The sequence below is a fragment of the Arachis ipaensis genome, chromosome B5, assembly GCF_059453495.1.
Source record: "Arachis ipaensis isolate K30076 ecotype BB chromosome B5, ASM5945349v1, whole genome shotgun sequence".
Classification (NCBI taxonomy): Eukaryota; Viridiplantae; Streptophyta; class Magnoliopsida; order Fabales; family Fabaceae; genus Arachis; species Arachis ipaensis.
Window position 1 is genome coordinate 159,122,824 of NC_142440.1, and position 21,616 is coordinate 159,144,439.

Genomic DNA, 21,616 nt, shown 5'->3' on the forward strand with positions numbered 1-21,616 from the left:
GACACATGAAACAGACAACAATGTTCAATCCTAACAATGTTAAACCGAAGGTACTGTTATTGGTCAATTAACTCATAATAAGTAGTAACAGCTCGCAATTAGACTATAATTCCAAGACGATAATACATATATAAAACAAAGAAAATTTTAAACAATGTAAATAATGGATATATCGAATGTTCATTTTGTTAGGAATGATTATTTTAATATTAAAATTTAGGTGAATAATTTAAAGGTATAGTGTGTTTAAATCAAATAATTAACTCGTCATATTTGGCATCAATATTCTAATATACTTTTTAAATTTATTTACCTTTCGTTATAGTAGTATAATTTAGATTTAGATTTACATCTTTTGTCAAACTTGTGAACGCCGTGATAGACTCAACATCTAATAACTCTGGTATTGTCGAATAATTTTGAGTTGGAAAATACGAAGTTTGACTCCACCGAATTGCCGGCTCTAATTTGTTAGGAAGAAAAGACACACAACTTTCAATTCCCATGTATGTTTAAGATAAGTAATTATTCGAATTCGAATAACCTTTATCTTATAGTACCTCTCTTAATAGTACTAGTATCGGAGTAATCTATCTTACTACTATAATATATGTCACGGAATAAATGATCTACACTTAATGGGATACAACACACAAGAAAAGAAACAAGTTTCTGCACAAGCTAGATGCCTTGTCCTTGTGCTGTTTTGCATGTCATCAGCATGTGTAAGATACTAAGATGTGAATCTAGACATCGCTTTTTTTTTTGTTTTTTTTTTGGGTGGAATGGATTGGACGGCTCTCAATTCTAAGTATCACTCCATACTTACACTACACACTCATTCTTACAACATTAAAGAGTTTTTTTTCAATTTGGTACATACACCAAAATTCGAAGCCGCAGGCAGCGTATTAAGAGAAAAGCCCACCTTTGTCATGTTGAGTTTGTATTTAAAAAGAAAATTAAAAAAAAAAAGTGAAGTAGAAAATTAAAGATAAAGATAGATGTGGTTGTATCATTATAATTATATGTCATTAAACCTAATAAGAGATATAATTTATTTTTTTATTATTTTTATTAATTTTTTATAATTATATTTTTTTATTATTATATTTTTCTTTCTAAAATTTTTGTATAAAAAAAAGAGTAAATTATTTTTTTATAATTTATTTTAGTTTGTCACAAAATAAAATATAAGAATATTAATTTTTATATCTCTATTTATAGTATTTTATTTTCAATATTTTGTATTATCCTATTCTCATAATCAACCACAACCTTACATCTTACTGCAATATAGTAATAATCGGTTCATGTAATAATGTTATTTGTTAGTTACACACTTAAATTATAGGGTTAGTGATTTATGCTTTACACATAAATTTAAATCTTCTAAATTTTAAATTTTTATTTGAAAGAATAAAATATAATCTCTTATTTTTAAATATTTTTTTCTCATATTTTTTTTTATTTCACTTATAAAATAAAAAGTGAAAAAGTATACTTAAATATCTAAAATAAAATTCAAAATTTAAAAAGTTTAAGTTTATTTTGCACATATCACTATTTTTCTTTTTTTTTTTTCAATTTTATTGACGAACATACAAACATGGAAATGAACACATACACGAAAAAGCTGAAATACGATTCATTGTATATGGACTTTTAACTCGAGAAAGATGGCCTAACAAAAGTTCAAAGCCCAAAATCCTAATCTCAACTTTACTTCAAAATACCCACTACCGTTTGAAATAATACAGTCTACAATACCCAATCCGGATCAAAAAACAAAATGCACAAGTTTTGTAAAGCAAATTGTTTTGTGTGTTTTGTCCCAAAAAAAAAAAAACACGTTGTTTTGTATGTTCTAGATTTCATGTCATAGTTTGTAGGGATAATATAGATTTTTAATGAACTAATTAATATGTATTTGATCAAGTTATGAAATTTGTTGGTTATGCTACCTGGTCAAGTTATTTAAGTTGGTTTAATAATTTAAGAATTGACAACTAAAAATTTTAATTGAAAAGACGTAAAAAATGAAAAGAAATACAAAGAAATAAAAACGTAACTAGATTTAGTTACAAAAATAATTTATTCACTTAATCTTTTTTAAATTGTTTTGCGCCTAAGCTCACAAATTAATACTTAAGTCTAGTGTGCTTAATTTGAATTTAAATTTTTTATTCGATTGATCTCTTTTTTAAGTTTGTTTTGCATTGTTTATTGCATAAAAAATTGATGGATCAATTATAATTATAAGGTAATTTTTAATATTAGTTCTTTTAATTTTATCCCTTTGATTTAAGTTGTCAAGAATAGATTTTTTAAAAGTTTAACAAAAAAATATTTCCCGATAACTTAAGTTGCTAAACACATATTCTGTAAAGGTCTATTAGAAAATTAACTATCGAACTATTCCTTTATTCCTTATTTTTTGTTATTGTTTCTGTTGTGTCTTTTGTTACTTGTTCTATACTTCCTTTATTATTTAATATCAGTAACAGAAGTAGCAGATAAATTCTTATTTATCTACGCACGCTTAGATTTTCGTTTAATTTTTTTTTATCTTTTATTCTTATAATTTTTTTAACCGTATTAAGCAAAATAAAAAATCTCAAAAATTCAAAACAGAAAAAACACACAAAAAATTTTTTGAAAAAAATAAAAAAGAAAACGTAATATTCTTGAAAAGATCTGTACAAAAAAAAAAAAGAAAAAAAAATATCATACAATTAACATTTTCTCTTTCTCTTCTTTTTTGTATCTCACTCATTCTTTTACAGTTTTACCTATTCTATCTCTCTTATATATCATTATATACTAATAACTAACTATAAATTGACAATTAAAATGTGCAACATAATATTCTCTAATTATAGTTAAAAAATTAAAATTAAATTAAAACTAAAATATTGATATATAATTATATTAATTTAATAACTAAAATATATTACCTCATACTCTCATTAAAATTAAAATAAAATATTTTATCCAAAATTAATAATCTCTTTTTCTCCATCTTCTTATAATTTATATATTTATATTACTAATTTAACAAACCAAAATATGTCACGATATATTCTTTATTACAATTAAAATAAAATATTTTTTTTTAAAATTAAAAAATTCTCTCTTCTTCTTCTTTTTTTTATCTTTTTCTTTTTTTCTCTCTCATTGTCTATATCTCTCTGCATTTTTGTTTTACAAAAAATAAAATTAATTAAATAATATAATTTTAAATAAATTTATAAAATTATCAAGTGTACGCTAAATTTATGATAATATAATAAAAAATAATATTGTGATATTATTCACTTAAAAATATATTATTATTATTATTATTATTATTATTATTATTATTATAATATACATACTTTTTTTAGTATTTTTTATGTAATTTCAAATTTTTATTGTTTATTTTTTTATTTATATTTTTATTTATTTTTTTAAATATTTATTATATATAATTTGAAGAAAATACTAAATAATATTGTGATTAATAATTAAAATCAGTATTTAATTGTTTTAAAAAATAATTTTGAGTTAATTTAATAACTATTATTATAATTTTTTTATATTAATATTTAATTATATTTTTATATATATAAAAATATTATTTTAAATAACATGTATAAAATTAAGCAACAGAATTAATATATATAAAAATATACATATTAAATTTTTTTAAAGTTTAGATAATAAATATTAAAATTAATTATTTATAAAAAATTAAATTTTTTCACATAAAAATAATAATTAAAAAATTATTATTCAATAACTGATGGAAATTTTTATAAATTTGTCTCTTATAATTTTTTTATAAAATAATTTAATTTTATAAATTTTTTATCATAATTTATAATATTAAAATATTTTAAATTATTATTTATATATTAAAATTAATCATTAAATATTTATATTTAAATATATATAATTTAATTTATTTTTAATATATATTTTATATTTTAATATATATTTTATTTTAATAATTAATTTTAATAGGCACTTAATATAATCATCAGAACATGAAACAACAGATAAGTTTGGATAGGAAAATTTGGATTCTAAGCTAGGTGAATTGGAGGGAAGAATTTGATAACTAATTTTAATATATACTTAATATAATAAAAATAATCGATCGACGTGTCCCAAAAAGTATTTCCGTGGACCGTCCAGTATCTTCGATCCAATTGGGAGCTGGTCCATATCAATAACAATAAATAAAGTTTGGAAAAAAAAAAAACGTGTTGCTACATATTTATTAAATCAAATATTAAATCATGGAAGTTAGCTATTTTGAATGTGTTAAGAAATTTGATTCAACAAAAAGGATTAAAGGAGAAAAGTCGGGAGTTTTTTTTTTTTTTTTTTTTGTCGATAGATTGGACAACCCCTAATTTTAAGTTACACATTCACACACCCACTCACACACTAATCTAGTCGGGAGTTGGTTTTAGATAGGGGAGAAATCGGATTGAGTTCAGATTTTGGGTGGGTTGTCTTGTTGGACTTATAGTCCATGACAAAAAAAAAAATATATTTAGACTAGTTTAATAATTAATTTATTAAACTATTTAAATAAATATTAAAATTTTAAATTTTGCTTTAAATAAAATTTAAATTCGTAATAAATTAATATTTTATTTGTCAAATTAAAAAATATTTGTCAAAATAAAAAATATTAAATCAATTACCACGACAAAAGAAAAAAAAATCAAATATACAAATACTCGCCATCAATATCATCCATTCATCCTATCATCATAAAAGTATATAATCTTGAGTCAACAATATAATAGATGGGTGGTTGGGTAATAGATAGAGATAGCATACTGTTTACAGATTCATAGCGTTGCATGCCTTTTTTTTTTTTTTTTTGGGATCTCTTTCGGGGTTCTATCTATATTTCTGTCCATGTTAGCATAATAGCACAGAAAACACGTACCCTCTAAAAGGAAGAAGTAGGATGGCACCATTCTTTTTTCTTTTTGTTTAAAGAAATGTATGGCTCAGACTTAGATCAAGTTAATTTGGCTCTAGCTATTGTTAGACACTATTTCAGTATACTTTATACGTTTTTACCAAAATAGAAAAGAGCTCAGTATAAACATTATTGATTTATTGTATATATTGAAGTACACGTAATTTTGATCCCTGAAAAATGAGAAACAACAAACCTCAAGTCACTATGTATTTTAGCGAATTAATACTCAATTTGACTTCTCAGATTTAATATTAGACTCAAATGGATAAAACAAAATCATATCATTTTATATTAGTGTCCAATCTTCAATGAAATGATACAGTTTCACAAAAATAGAGATTAAAACGTATCTCTATTTTATGATCATCATTAATAAAAAAGAAATGTGTTCTAATTTAGTTCGTGCAAAAGGACATCATTTTGTTTAAGATAAAGAATTAATATAAAACAACGTTATTTTGTTTTATCCAATGTAGTAAATTAATTTGCCAACCATGGCCTCTAATTCATCATAACAGTATCATTGAAAGTAGAAACGACGCAGATCATCGCAATGACAATGGAGATGCAAAATAGAGGTGGCAAAAATGATGCATAATAGAAGCCACGGGAAGGAGAGGCAAAAATGATGCATAATAGAGGCCACATGAGGGAGGGAGGGGGAGAGATAGCTAGAGAGGGGATGATGGTCGCAATAAATTTGAAAGATTTGTTCTCATAAATAAGAGTCTAACAATTAACTAGAAGCGTTTAATAAGTGATTCTGTTAGTATATTTTGTATATATATAAAATGAATTATTTGATGTTGTAGCCATACAATAAATATCAAAGATCATGAAGTAAATTCACTAATATTATCGAGGCAAATTGTTTTGATTAGATTTTTAGGAAATTGTGTTTTTAATTTTATAATTTGTGCAAGTAATTTCGCAAATACCAAATTGTGGGATGATAATAAATACATATGAGACCATCTTAAAGAGGTATCTATTAGGACCACCATCAGCGTCTAAAACATCTAGATGGTGGATAAATTAATCCACATATATCACCTTGAATCCGCTTAAGAAATTCAGAAGATTTAAATCCAATTTTTAATGCTGATGGCCTTATAATTAGTTTTCGCTCAGAACATGTAGCATAACATAATTCATTGGATTGAAAAATCTTATGGTTCTTTAATGAATGTCTTTGTGAGTTTTTAATGATTCTTCGTATCATTGTTTTTCCAAGGTGACTTAATCAGTAATGTCAGATGGTAAATTCATTTAGCTTTGTAAACTTCTGATTTATTATAGTATGTGGTTCAATTGAACTAATATGATGAGTATAATATATACCAGAAAAAAATATAGACAATTTTTCTAATATGACTTTCTTATTTAAATCACAACTCGTAATACAGATGAACTCATTGTTATCCTCATTTATTGCCTCAATACAATATCTATTCTTATAGATATCTTTAAAATTCAGCAAGTTCTTTTGAGACTTTGTAAATAATAACACATTAATTATAATAATTTTTTTTTAGAAACAAAATAATAGCTCTTCCAAAATCATCAATCATTTTACTTGTACCAATAATGGTAGCAACACTTGCCTCTTTATGTATAAGGTTTGCAAAATAAATTTTACTTCGGAGAATAGTATGTGAACTTATACTATTCATAAGACAAATGTCTTCTCCTTATACTTTCATCATTTTCTTAAAAGTGTTCGTATTGATAACATGTTGTGAAAATATAATGAAAATAAATAAATAAAAAGCAGAGATTTATATATGAAAATATGAAAAAATTGTATCTTGATGATATCCTCATAATATAACACTTAGTAATTTATGAGAATAAATTTTTTATTACATAAGAATTTAACACAAGAATTAAGAAAATATAAACTTGTAAATTTGATGTATTTTAAAATATATTTTTAGAATCTATTTATAGATAAAAATTTTAAAATAAATAATAGTAGAATATTATTTACCTAATTCACTTGTTAATTAGTGAAAATACAATTTTAATGTATAAATAATATTTTTGTATTTTATAACAAAAGAAGCTTATATTGAATTATTTATGAGTTGATTCAAGTTGACAAATGGGGTTATAATGGACTTCTGAAAGCCTTTGGGTACAACAGCGTATAGTGATATGGTTCGGGAAGATAGCTGCTAGTTAAAGAAAGAAATTAAAGGAAGGTTACCATTATTGTATATTTCCCCCTCTATATATGTTGATATAAGGTCATAAGGAATACTTTAGCATATATACTTTCGTGTATTTTGTAAATAAATTTACGTGTATATTACATGTCAACATTTAATAGAAAAAACTAATTATAGAAGATTAAAATATTTCACTGTTAAATTTCACCATCAAAATTTAAAGAAAAATTTAATGAAGACTAAAGCAAAAAATATATATTTTATATAAAACAAGACACTTATTAGAATTAAAATTGAACGTAAACTTAATTAATTTAATTCCAAAAATTATATCATGAGATGAGTAAACATGTTTTTATATTTATATTTTTTTACGTTCAAGAATAATTCTCTGATGCATAAATAACATGTGATACCATATTATAATTATTAAGATTGAGTATGTGTCTAATTTAATTCTAAAAATTAATTCATTGAATGATGAGGTATATATCTCTCATATTATAAGTTATTTATAGATTTTATTTAAAAAATGTGAAATTTGTAATAAAACTATTTTATAATAAATATTTGCAAATTTCAAAATTATGTTTCGATACTAGTACAAATCCTACCTCAATTAAAGATGGTGAGTTTTATGGTGCCTTTGTTATGGTGTCTAAATTACTTAATTTTTTTTAAAGTAAAAAATAAAATATTTAAAATAAAAAATAAATTATGTAAAATTTATTAAATACTATTTATTTACTTTTTTAATAACTTACGTAAAAAATGATAGATACCATAACATTCACCGTTAAAGATATGTTCTTTGCTGTGTTTAATTTATAAATGAGTCAATATCCTAAGGAATAAAGAAAACGTTTATTGGGCACAAAAGATTATTAGTGATATAGTTTTGAATAGTCAAATAATAATACCTAAGGAAGCTATGCCTAAACCGTAGAAATTATGAAGCGAAATAACCACATATACAGACAAAAATGAATTATCATAATGCTTTCAATGCAGAGTACAAACCTGCAGTGTCTACTATTAAGTTGCAATGAATTTATTATGTACTAATGTATGTACCTACGCAAACCAGTAATTATATATTACTACGTCTAAGCTAACAAAAATGATAGACACGGCGACATATGCACGTTAAAATTCAGATGGATACAGAATTTTAGGGTTACGAATTAACTTCTAAAAAGCCTGTAAGGGAAGAAGCCTACACAAGATAGACAAGACTATTATGTTACACAGGAAATGTTAGATTTTTATGCTCTTATTATAGCATGTTTACTGTGAATTAGATTAGCCTTTATTTTTTAATTAATTAAGAAAAAAGCGCGTATAGAAAAAATATAATGCATTTCAATGCATCTAATCCTCCGAACTGTCACCAAAAAAAAAAATCCTCCGAACTAATTAAATTGATTTACTACGCAGAATTATAAGTAACATTTTGTTCATATATATTTTTTTCAATTTATAAAACCAAAATCCGAAGTCGTAATTTGCTAGTCAAATTGCATTAATACAAATTAACAAAAACGAGTACCAAGTTTTATGTATTTTCACACGAAATTCAATTTCCAACTAGTCAAGTAGTTCCGCTTATATAGATTAAAAGATACAAATTTTGAAAAACAATAAATATATTTTTTCTTTTATGCTTATACAAATTGTTCATACTTGGACTTTGAACAATTCAATCCAGATTCGACCCTATGATGCTTAGTCCTCAAATTGGGCCACCAACAACTCGGTCCAACAGGGACAAATTCAGTTTGTGTGGTTTCATTCACACGACTCGAACAAACTAAGATTGAAATTACATAACTCATGTCAGATTTGATTTGGAGAGTAAGTTAGATACTTCCCCATTGCACCTTAAGGTGATAATACCATTTTAAACATGGAATAAATTTTCTATTGTGTAAGAGTCTACCCATAATTATCTTATTCTCTAGGGATGACCTAGTCTCATCAACAATTCTATAAATACTCTAGTAGTTAAGTATTTTTCTTAGTCTAATTCTGTTTTAAGTTTATTAAAATTCTTACTAATTTAAGTATAAGAGTTTTTTAGTGGTATATTTATCACTACCATCCAAGCAAGGACGTAGGAGAAATCTCCATCCTGGTGAGAAAGTAAGAATTCTCACTGAAGACGTTTAGATTTCACGTCTAAGCCCAAAACACCATCTGATTTTAGGTAGCACCTTAAAACATTGACGTTTTTGTCGGAGATTTGAGAAAACACCCTTCATATAACGACCAACTTTTACCATATCATGACCAATGCCAATCATCAAGTTTACTAATTTGTAAACTTGCCTGTAGATTCTAGACACTTTATGTACTTTATTCATTTTTGAACTTGTAGCGTTGATCATGAATGTAAAAGTTATCGAAGAGTGATATTAGTTAAGTTTTGCGGGAATCCTTTAAGCAAATAAAGTACGTGAGCACATTCAGTAAGCATAGACAGAAAGTAAAATCATATATTTCTTTTAGTGTCGCTAGGGCTTCGTTTGTACATCAAAAGAGCAAAAATAACAACAGTCACACAAACCATAAGATGTAGCAACCCATACATAGACTCTCAATGTGTGTGTGTAAAGTCTCAAATCCGAGTTCATTTAGAAAGTTCCTAATCTGATACCCAAATTAGTAAAGTCTTACCCTTTTAAGAAAATACTAACAGGGAGAGGAAAAAATAATCTAGACTTTGTAGTTTCATATAGCGTTGGGTGTTTTCAAAATGCAAAACATACTTTAAATCTAAGTTGTGGCAAAAGGGTAGCACTATCTCTTCAATAATCATCACCGTCTTGGTTCCATCTATAAGAATAGTGAAACGAATGGATCAGAATCCATGGTTCCCAATAGGATAGCACTAAAGGAAAACAATTCTTATAGTGGTCTTAGCGTAAATCTCTATTGTTGGGACAATCATGGATGCGATTCTTTCAGCCCTAGGCTCTATAGTTTTGGATTTCTTTTATTCTGTTACAGTCTTAGTGTTAGTCTTAATTTCAATTAAGTATCATGAGCTCATATGTCGGTTAACTACTCGCAACCTGATAGTACCAAAAAATAAGTCTAAGATATAGTTTTCCATTGTGTCAGCCTATGTATACATGTCGAATGGTTAAGAATACTATCAATTCGTGATAATCGGCATTCATGACAAAATTTGAAGCCATAATATATGCACAATAAAAAATAGTGATTGGTAGTCAACAAGCATCCCCAAATTATTCAATCAAACCTCAGTGGGTGGGATAATAAAACTACAAGCCCTACATTCATACAATCCATGCACTTGGCAAGCGAGACGAGACCTTCGACCTTGTTAGGAGAACATTCAGTCATTCATCAGTCCTAAAATATTTACTCATCATCATTCTGTTATAAAGCTTTCATCACTACAAGATTTTTGTTTATTTGTGAAGGTTTTTTCTCCTATTTGTGGAGGTTTATAACCCCCACCAAATAGTTTGTGGGGGTTTCTAAAACCCCCAAAATTTGAGGTGCCACGAGGTCTTTTGTGGGGGTTTTTAAAAACCTCCACAATTCATTCAGTGGAGGTTTTGTGTGTGTTTAGTGGGGGTTTTATATTAGACTTTTGTGACAGTTTTAAATCACTTTTGTGACGGTTTAAAACCCCCACAATAATTTTTTAATTTAACAAAAAATAAACTAATTTGTGAGATTTTCAAACCTCCACAAACCCTGTAAATATTTATTTATTTTTACTTTCAAATCATTCATTAATCTCATCTTTTATAATTATTATTTTTTAATATCAAAATTTAAAAACTAAATCTTTTATAACACAATTCCTCAATATAAGGCATAACTCTATATATAAAAAAATTCGCAATGTCAATAGTTCCAAATATAATTGTTTTTCTTTAAAAAGTAAAATAAAACAACTTCTTAGAGGGACATTAATTGAAAGTCAGAAAATACTCAACAAGTTGTATATGAAGTTGTAATGAGATTTACTTAAATATTGGAATTGAAAAGAGTGGCATTGGGAATGTACTTGAGATATAAACAATAACATTTATAGCATACAGGAAAATGTACTTGAGATAAGCTATGGTAATCTGATTCTTGGATTCGTACAATATCAAAATTATCAAATCTCATAAAAAAAATGTGAATCTATGACAGTAACAACATACAAGCAAACCAAGTATTTCAATTTGGCAATTCAGGGAGAAAGTGTTCCAGAAAATCCTGTTGATGCCAAATTCCTGCAAGAAGCAACTAATGCATTGTCAAAACTCAAAACCAAATAAGAAAAAAAAAGGGAACACAAAATAAAAAAGAATATATATACAGATTGTGAACCTACAGAGATATAACATGTTTGTTGCTACAATCAACATTAGACCAACTATAGCAGGGGCTCAAAAAAAACTATTCCAATCTTTTGTGATTTTTCAATATGTTCTAGTGGTATCCACAACATCATTATAGATACAGCTCAATGTCATTATGTCTCCATCTTTATACTTTAGATGCAAATCAGTAAACAAAACAATAATAAGATTTTTCAAGAATAAAGAATACCTCCAAGGCAAATTCATGCTGAGCTACATCAACCTTGTTGAAAGCCAAGATAAGAGGTAACCTAGTCCTATAGAGGATACTACAAGCATAAAGCATGTTGCTCATGAAAGTGGTGGGATTTTCTGAACGAGGTGTATCAACAACATAGGTGACTACAGTGGGAAATGTGGAGGCAAATGCTTCTGTAATAATAGCACCAGAAGCAGACCAGGTGAATATCTCGATCTGCCCAGGCGTATCCACAAGAACATAGTCAAGTTGATCTGCTCGCCTCTCAATAACAGAGACTACCTGAAAACAACAAGCAAAAACATTTATTAAACTGCATTTAAGCACCATAGCTGGGAGCAAAACCAGCATAGTAAGATGAAAAGCACTCAAGAAAATCAACCCCAACCAAAAGTAAAAAAGAAAAAAAGAAGCAAGGAACCTACATTACTAAAATTATTATTTATCAGTGAACAGGATAGTATGAAGGACACTTAATTCAAAAGGGAGTAAATAGGGTAATAAGTAAGATTGAAACCAAAATGTTTCATGAACCAATAAGCAATTATTACCTCGTCAAACTTGGTAGCAAACAAGTTAAGGGAAGTCAAAATTCCACCATTAGGGCCAAGGTTGAACTGTTTCATGACTTCTTTGTACTTAACAGTATCTCTAATATCAATGTTTGCAGCAAACGGCAGGGTCATGATAGCTGGGTCGAGATTGACCACATAACCCCGAATATTCGACATTTGTGTGTGGCAAACCAACCTATGAAGAAATGTTGTTTTCCCAGTACCTAAGCACAAATTTAGTTTTAATTCTCAGTCATTGTTCAGTTCTTCTAACACCATTTTCTGTTACTTTAGCACAAGAGAGCAACTAAGCAAGAACCATTAAATATTTACCTGTCATTCCTACAACTATGATAATGACCGGTTTTCTTCTGAAGTTAGGTGATCCATTCCCAAATGATGATGATCCTTCAATATGCAATTTGTTCATATTCTCTGTGAGTTGCTCCTTCTCTTTATCTTTTGCCTTCAAAATCAAACCAACAAAAAAAGAATAAAGTATCCAACGATGCAAATTTTCAAAGTTAAAAACACCTAACTAACGTGGAAATAAAAAAGCAAAATTAAGGAACAGCAGAGTGAAGAGAGTGATGCTTGGAGTGATTACTTGAACTGCCGAAGAATTGGTGGAATCCATATGCATAGGGGCTGAGTGATGAGGAAGCGCGGCTGGAGGAGGAGGTGAGTGTAAACAACAAGAAGCAATTCCTCCATGTTATCAATCAGAAGCTTATAAAATAGCCTCTCATTCCTCTCCTGAAAAATAACATCAGTGCAATGTCACATGTAAAATGGTGAAAAAGAATGATTATTATAAATAAGAACCTTTTCATTAGTTCTTACAATATTATTACTGAATCTATTCATGAACACACTTTAAATTGATTATTTCAAGCAATTTAGTATCATACTAGTTATCAAAAACCTGCAGATAAATCACAAGTTTCAGTTACCCGGTTAACCTCCATATATGTTTATATGCTATAAAGAAAGTTGGTTAATTACCTGCGATTGAATTTGTATGGTGAGAGATGTCCAGATGCATCTCTTGCAGCCCAACCAAGGCAATCTTCTGAACTCATTGTTTTCTTCTGTTTCACCATAAATGCAATTACTTTTCAATTTTCATGAAGCTTCCTAAAAATGGATTTATAAGGCAAGTAATAAGTAGTTAATAAGAACCAATTTGGTTAATAAGTTTTCTTTGTTCTCTTAGCATTCACAAATTTCTTATGAGGCAAATTCATCAACGGTGTTTATATAGCATAGGATTAAGAAGTTGAATAGTACCAAAGCAAATACCTCATGATGACCAAAGTGCTACCTCATATATCTATGTACAGACATAGATCTAATGGTCTGCAGTGGCAAGAGAGGTAATTAACTAATGATTAACATATATACACACTAGCTTTTTTTATTAATGCCAATTACTAATAGTTAATTATATACACACTAGCTTTCAGAGGCAAATTGTTTGAGCACTTACATCCACCAATATAACTACCCATGAGAGCAGCAGTTATTTTCCAGTTATCAGAGCTGAGAGATCGCATAGGCACTATTAGAAACGCTACTAGAGTACCAAAAATTGTAGCCACTTCCATCCACCGCATTAATTTCTTAAACTTGAAACTTATTAGTTAATTATTACATGACAACATTAGTGATGCATAAGCGTTAAACATGAAAATTATGTAACTATCTACCATAATTCACTACTAGGCAAGGACAAAATTTTAGGAAATATCAAATATGTACCACAATTTTAGGATCCTCACTGTAGCTCTCATAACACCGACCCCATCTTGGATCTCTACAAATCTACAAATAGTGTTCCAGAAGTAATTAGTTAAGTTATCAAAGGAAGAAATGTGAACATATTACGCCTAACAAGAATTTTTCCTACACAAATTTATCATTAGACTCTTGCAATACATGGAAAAAAGACATAAGGAATCCTCGTCGCTCTGACTTTGAGAGCGGTTGCAGCTCCAATCTTTTGGACAAGGTCAGGATCTCTGTTAGTCAAAGATTATTAGAACATAACAAGTGGTGGATGAACTAAATAAAGCATATAAGAAACCTAATGCATCAATAAAACACCATTAAGATTACAAACGCAATGATATTGACTTGTAAACCAAAGTATATTTCAGGCTAAATTAATTGATATCATAAGCAAATTTGTTATAGTACCATCATTGCACAAGAATGATAGTTTGCCCACTGTGGCAACAAGATCCTTGAACGAGGTAAATAATAATAATAATAACAATAATAATGTAAGCCTGTAACCATAGAGCATTAGAGTATGGATAATGAGATCGATGTTCCTCCGTTCTTTCTCTGCCCAATCTCGCTTTAAATCATGAAGGATCCCGTAACCGTCTCCACCGGCATCACCTACGACAGAGAGAGCATCGAGACATGGCTCTTCTCCGGCAAGAACAAGACCTGCTCCGTAACGAAGCAACAACTCTCTTCTTCTGATTTTTTCGATCTAACTCCAAACCACACTCTTCGCCGATTGATTCAGTAATGGTGTACCATCAACGCTTCCCACGGCATCGAAAGGATTCCCACATCTAAACCACCTGTTAACAAAAACAAGATCTCAAAGCTCCTCAAAGATGAGAACATTGACCTAGAAGCTTGATGCGGCAACGACGAGGACATGAATGACAGTAGCGGCGAGCTGAGTCTCCCTCTGATATCAGACGCCACGGCGACTTGACGGTGACAATGGGCGAAGAGATGAATGTGGTGGCGGCAGCAAATAGATCTAGGGTTTCAGATCTCTCTTTTTCTCTTTTAACTTTTTTTTTGGACAAATTTTTGTTTAGAGTGAAATTTGTTTCAGTTTAATTAGAGTAAGTTAGAGTCTGGGCTGAGTCTGGCTATTTGTTTGGGTAATTGGGCTTAAGAATTTAAACTAAACAACTAGTATTAATTAATGGGGGTTTTATATTTTGCCATAAATAAAATAAGTTGTGGAGGTTTTTTAAAACTTCCACAAAAAAAATCCCATAAATAAGTATAAATCTTGTAGTGCATCAATGTTCATTTGTAAATATTCTATTTTTTATTTCATTTTATTTTGTCTCATTTAGTTTCAATTTGCCTTATTTTATTTTCAATTTATCTCAATCTATTTTTAGTTTGTCTCACTCTATCCTGTTTTGTCTTATTCTATTTTAATCTATGTTATTTTATTTCATTATGTCTCTTTCTATTTTATTCTATTTTAATATGTCTTATTCTGTCACTTTTTATATTGTTCTGTTTCATTTTATTTCAATTTGTATCATTCTATTTCATTCTATCTTTTTTTGTTAAGGACGTCATTTGCCTTTATTCTTTAGAAAATTTTTCTTTATGTCTTTTTCTACTTTAAGTTATCATTCTATCCTCAATTTTTTAATAATTGACCTCCTTATCTTTTAGCCTTGATATTATTGTTTTGGCTTTATACTTTAGCATAAATGACATTCATGTCTCTTAGATTTTAAAGTTACCATTCAAGCTCCAATCTTTTATGAAATGACCTTCATGTCCTTCCTTTCAAAATTATACCTTTACCCTCATTCATTTTATAAAATAATTTTCGTGCCCTTAGGAAACCTCCATAACTTTTCTTGAATCTTACCTTTATACAAATATTATTCAAATAAATCATATCTATTATTCTAAAAAGTAAAACTTGACAAGCATTTATTTAGCATCTCTTTAAAGAGGAACTAACAAAGACCCTCGAAAAACGCAAGATACAGATCTGAGGAGGTCTAGAACTCCCACCGATTTCAGAAGATTAAATCTGGACTCAGACAATTGGCAGTTGCAGGAAAGGGAGGGTAGTATACAGAGTCGAACATGTCTCCGCCAGCACTTATCCACATAGTTCAATGAGATGAAGACTCAAGTGTTCTAGATGTTTTCATTTCGGAGAGTGCTAAGTAAACAATGATCATCTTGAACAATATGAACAACCACCAATCAAATAAAAATACACTACATTCTAATTTAATGCTACTAATTAAATTTAAGATTAATTTACTTTTTTAACCCTATTAATTAACATTGTTTACACATTATTCAAAAATATTGTTGGTTATCTATACTTTTTCATTCCTTATACATACATCACATGCAAAATGGCTCTACCGTCGATACATCTAGCATGGCTCCTCTCTTTACTCCACCTCCTCCACATCTTCTACATCCTCTGCCGCGATAATCATCTACTAGATGCTTTGTTGATGAGCATGGAAATGAAGTGGATCACAGGGAGGATCATCATGAGGAGGATGACCAAGATGATTATCACTACAAGAGACACACCGAATAGCGGTGGTTTTTTTAAGGATTTGCGGCGGTTTTTAACCGCCACAAAACCGAATTTCAGCGGTTCATTAAGCGTCGCCTATTAGGGGGTGGTAATATGATTTTGCGGCGGTTCTAATGAACCGCTGGCACAACCGCCGCAAAATCAATTATGTGGTTATAGAACCGCCGCTATTTCGGTAGTGGATTTAAAAAAAAAACTGCGGCAATTTTGAAACCGCCGCAATTTTATGTGGGTTTTTTTTTAAAAAAAACGACAGTTTAAACCGCCGCAAGTTCATACAAGAGTTTTGAAAAAAAAAAAAGCTAATTAACTACTCAAATATTTTTTATACTTTAAAATATATTTTCTATCGGTATATTTTTTTAATATATTTTATATTATATAATTTTTTACATAATTTTTTAATATTATATATGTTATTGGCTCCATAATAATATTTCTAGATCTATCTTTGTGTACACTTAAAATTTAAATCTCTAAAACTCAAAGTTATTTTATTTTTAAAATATTTAACCATCTCTAACCATCTTTTTGCCGACAAACACATAATTAAAATGCGTATATAAACTGACATGCAGGGTCGTTATAATGCGTTCCCACAAATATAGGAGGACACCTCTATCAATATCACCAAACCTACCTAGTAGTGTATAGTGTATACTGTATACTCTACTCCCTACTGCAAATAACCCATCATATCACTCAACCTTCAACCTTCACTTTATTTCTCTAAACACAAATTAATTAAACCTCATTTCATCACATGGACCAAGCACTGAGCCGTCTCAACGGCATGCCACCCCTTTCCGAACCACCTCCCAACAACCCCAGAACCAAGCAGACCTCCCGAGACACCAGCACTGCCCCCACTGCCGGACCCATGAGGTACCGCGGCGTCAGGCGGAGGCCATGGGGCCGTTATGCCGCCGAGATAAGGGACCCGCAGTCCAAGGAGCGCCGTTGGCTGGGGACTTTCGACACTGCGGAGGAAGCCGCCTGCGCCTACGACTGCGCCGCCCGAGCCATGCGTGGCCATAAGGCAACAACCAACTTCGTGTACCATACTTTACCTTCTTACCCTTCTTCCATCACCATCACCAACAACCATAGCAATCTCCTTAACTGCCATAACCACTTCAGCTTCCCTTGTCATCATAACCAACTCTTCAACGGCCATAAACGCCACTTCGGGGTTTGGTCTGACCCTTTCTCTGCTTCAACCTTTCAGGAACAGCGAAACCTTGACTCCATCAACATGCTTCTCCACCGAGACTTAGTAGCCTCTTCTTCCTCCGACAATTTATCCTACAACACGGGCAGTTTTGTCAATTCACATCCTGACACGAGCAATCTCGGTTGTGGCGGTGGAAGCAATAAGACCGATAATACTAACAATAATGAAGCTGACGGTGGTGGTGAAGAAGACTCAAAGGAGCAATTCTATGAAGGTTCAGGGTCGTCAGGGTTGTTGGAAGAAATAGTTAAGGGTTTCTTGAAGAAAAAGCCAAAGCTCAACAAATGTGAGAGATTGTTAGGTACCAGGACCACTGCTTCAGACGGTTCTTGCCACTCACCATTTCCTCTTCGTCCTCTTCCTCTGGTTGTTTTCCCCGAGGAGTCGAAGAAAGACGAGGGTTTCGGCGTTCATTCAGATCAACAGGGTTTCCAATACATGCAGCAGCTTGGTGGCGGTTTCAATAATAATGGCTTTAGCAATATGGTTATGCTGCCTAACATGATGATGAATAACGATAATAATCATGCAGAAGTAGAGTGCTCTATCGTAGAAAACCTTTTTCGGGATGCATAATTCTGAAATTACTTCGATTTATGGCGTGCTTGTGTTGTCTCAATTTAACTTTGTAGCTTCTGTTGCTTGTATTGTGCATCAATTTGGTTATATTATATTTTGGTTTCGTTTATCTTTTGCTGCTTTTTTAGGGTTTCAAACTCATCACTATGTAATGGATCTGCTGGTGCCTCCTCGATTTGTGAAATCCGTCTGTGATGTCATCATACCAATAAACTTTCTCCTTCCACTAAGATTTTTAATTGTTTGTCGCAGATTTTTTTGTGGAGGTTTATGAAAACTTCCGATCCCCATCATATTTTATCAGTGCAAATTATAAATCCTCCACTGATTAATGTATAATCAAAACTCCTAAACCAATCACCAAACAAACATTCATAATCTTAAACTACTTTGGAGTTTCCACATATCCAAACAAACATTCAGATTTCAAACAAAAATCTATCCTAAAAAAATGTAAAAGAGGGGGAGAGCTTCGAGTGAGATCAGTGGGAGACGCCGAAACCCTAATATATTCCCCTTTTTATTGCACGAAAATGTTTGGTAACAAAAAAAAATCAGTTAAAAATAGTCATAACATACCTTATTTAATATTTATTAATTATTATAATAATTAATTAATGCTAAATAAGGTAAATTCTACCTGCTTCAATAGATTGATTAGCTAGGTATCAATTATCATTGACCATTAATATATTTCCATTTACTTCTCTCCTTCAAAAGACAAAGAAAAAGGAAGTTGCATTTTTTATTGTAACATTTGCAAAACGAGAAACGGGATGACTTGGCTTCATTATAACCTCTCCTCCTACTTCTCAAGTAGTGATTTTTTTTATTTTTTAATAATGTTATACATCCAAATTTTTTTATTAATCAAGTTCAATAAAATTAATCTAATGTAATAAAATTTAATTATAATTATTATTCTAAATTTGATTATTTAATTTAATTGAATTTATTTCATAAAAAGATTTGGATATATAATATCACTTTTTTTTAGTTCGAAAAATCAAAAAGTAGCGCTTGGTTTGAGAAATTTTTTATTTTTGAAGAGTATCTTATTAAAATTAATTTTTTAAAATATTTTTTAAATATCGTAACATTAATATTTAATAAATTAAATTAAAAAAATTTAGTAAATACAAATAACAATAATTATGTTTGATAAATAATTTTTAAAAAATAAAAAAAGTTATAATAAACATAAATATAAGAACTATTTCGCTATAGAATTAATTACTTTTACGAGATTGTAAGGGCATAAAAATGGAAATCTCCAAATCACTTATACGGTTGCCTTCGAGTTAAATAATAGGGTTGTACCTATAAAGAATTTCGGTGATCAAATTAGCAGAGGGTCCATAAAAAATAAAGATTAAGCTTGGAGAAGATATCTAGTAGGAACTTTGTCACCGATATCTTTAGTGTTTCTTTAATTGTTTCAGTGGGATATAATTTTGATAATGGCCTATGATCTTCACTAGATCATGGCAAAACCCTGGCCCAATCCTATTTTAAAATTGTTGCAATTTTTTTTAACAAAAATTAATTATTGTTATAAAATAATGATCGCTTCTAACGACAAGATAATTTGTTATTTTTTTGTAACAACATAATTTTCTGTTATAAATTATTTTAGTTTTTGTAACAAAATATTATTTTGTTTGAATAGTTTATAATATTTTAAAATATAATTTTATTTTGTTACAAAAATTAAAAATATTTTGTAATAAAAAATCTTTCTATTTCAAAAGCTTAACCTATTTTATATAACAAAAGTTATTTTGTTTTAAAAGTTCAAAATGTACTGTAACATTAAAAAATTTGTCACAAAATTCATCCTTTGTTTTTAATAAAGTATTTATTTGTCATAAAATTCAAAGATTTTTTGTAATTAACAAAAAAAATTGTTTCAAAATGTTAAAACCTTTTTGTGTTGAACAGGCAAAATTTGTTCATAAAAATTTTATTTTCCTAAAATATTGTTAGTTTTAGTTAATAAGTATTTGAAAAATTAATAAAGATTAGATTGTCAATTTTGTGAAAGTTTGGAAATTAATTTTTTAAATTTTTACAAAATTAATATATCTAATCTTTATTAAGAATCAGTTTTTAAATTCTTATTAGAAATTAATTACTGAAATACAAAAATAGTTAAATGATTAAATAATAAATAAAAAGTTTTAAAAATAAAGTGGACATTATTTTGAAGAGGCAATATAAGATTATAAAGAACTATAAAGGAAATAGATGTGCTTAAAGACAACAAACACACCAAAAGAAAGAGTTATCTCAAATGAAAATGCTCAGAAAATTTATGTCCTCAGTCTCTATCCATATATAAAATAATCGATTATTACTATGAGGTATTTTACCTTTCTAACTATTTTCCTAAATTTATGATTTTGCTTCCCTTTTTATGACCCCGTATCCTTTTTTTATAATTTTTTTATTGATTTTATGGTTTTAAAATTAGCAAGTCGGTACCTTCACTTTTAGGATTGTTTTTTGTGTATCATCATTGGCTATTGTGGTGGTTCAAATCCCCACAGAATAGTCAACTCTTTATTAATTAGAAATTCATTTGGGGATGTTTAAACCATCACAAAATAGAAAAATGCAACACAAAAAAATCATTTCTAAACCCGTACAGATTGACCAAGCTGAATGACTGAAATAAAAATTTAGAGGGCCAATAATATTAATTGATAATTAATTTAAAAATTAGTCAATAATTAAAAGAAAATGAACATAAAAAATATTCAATAATTAAAAAATTAAAATAAAGTAAAAAGAACATTTAAATTGAAACAAAATAAAAACTAATTTAAGATATAAAATTTATAATTTATAGATTAAAATTTAGATTTAGAATTTATGATTTAGACTTTAGAATTTAGAAAATTCGACACAGTAAGAGGGTGATTGACGGGCTGGCAGTTAACTATGGTATTGGGTGACGACTGATGGTGGTTAGGACTGGTAATAGGTAGGGTAAGATAGGATTTAGATTTTACTCTAATCCTATTTGTGGGTTAAAAATTTTATTAAAATTTTATCCTACTTTATTTGTGGGTTGAGAATCTTTCAACCTTAACCCTACCCAAACTTTAAAGTTCCAAACCCTATTCTATCCGTAAAAATATCAAATTTTTTCAA

At 28.9% G+C, this 21,616-nt stretch overlaps 2 protein-coding genes across 2 annotated transcripts; one reads left to right on the plus strand and one right to left on the minus strand.

Annotated features, from left to right (window-relative positions):
* Positions 1-11,306: 11,306 nt before the first annotated feature.
* On the minus strand, positions 11,307-13,395 carry LOC107641555 (GPN-loop GTPase QQT2-like). The gene is made up of 6 exons (XM_021103294.2): positions 13,305-13,395; positions 12,907-13,055; positions 12,633-12,765; positions 12,297-12,523; positions 11,737-12,027; positions 11,307-11,417 (listed from the first exon to the last, which is right to left on the minus strand). Exons 2-6 carry the CDS (start codon positions 12,940-12,942, stop codon positions 11,307-11,309), a joined length of 798 nt encoding a protein of 265 aa, XP_020958953.1. The 5' UTR covers positions 12,943-13,055; positions 13,305-13,395.
* A 4,015-nt stretch (positions 13,396-17,410) lies between these two features.
* LOC107641556 (uncharacterized) lies at positions 17,411-18,457 on the plus strand. The gene has a single exon (XM_016345042.3). The coding sequence runs from the start codon at positions 17,411-17,413 to the stop codon at positions 18,455-18,457; it is 1,047 nt and encodes a 348-aa protein (XP_016200528.1).
* Positions 18,458-21,616: the final 3,159 nt, after the last annotated feature.

Coding starts and splice junctions, on each gene's coding strand:
- LOC107641555 (XM_021103294.2), bottom strand. CDS start 12,942: ATGCATATGGATTCCACCAATTCTTCGGCAGTTCAA. Junction 12,766..12,906: donor CCAATTCTTCGGCAGTTCAA/GTAATCACTCCA, acceptor TTGATTTTGAAG/GCAAAAGATAAAGAGAAGGA. Junction 11,418..11,736: donor AGCATGAATTTGCCTTGGAG/GTATTCTTTATT, acceptor TGCTTCTTGCAG/GAATTTGGCATCAACAGGAT.
- LOC107641556 (XM_016345042.3), top strand. CDS start 17,411: ATGGACCAAGCACTGAGCCGTCTCAACGGCATGCCACCCCTTTCCGAA.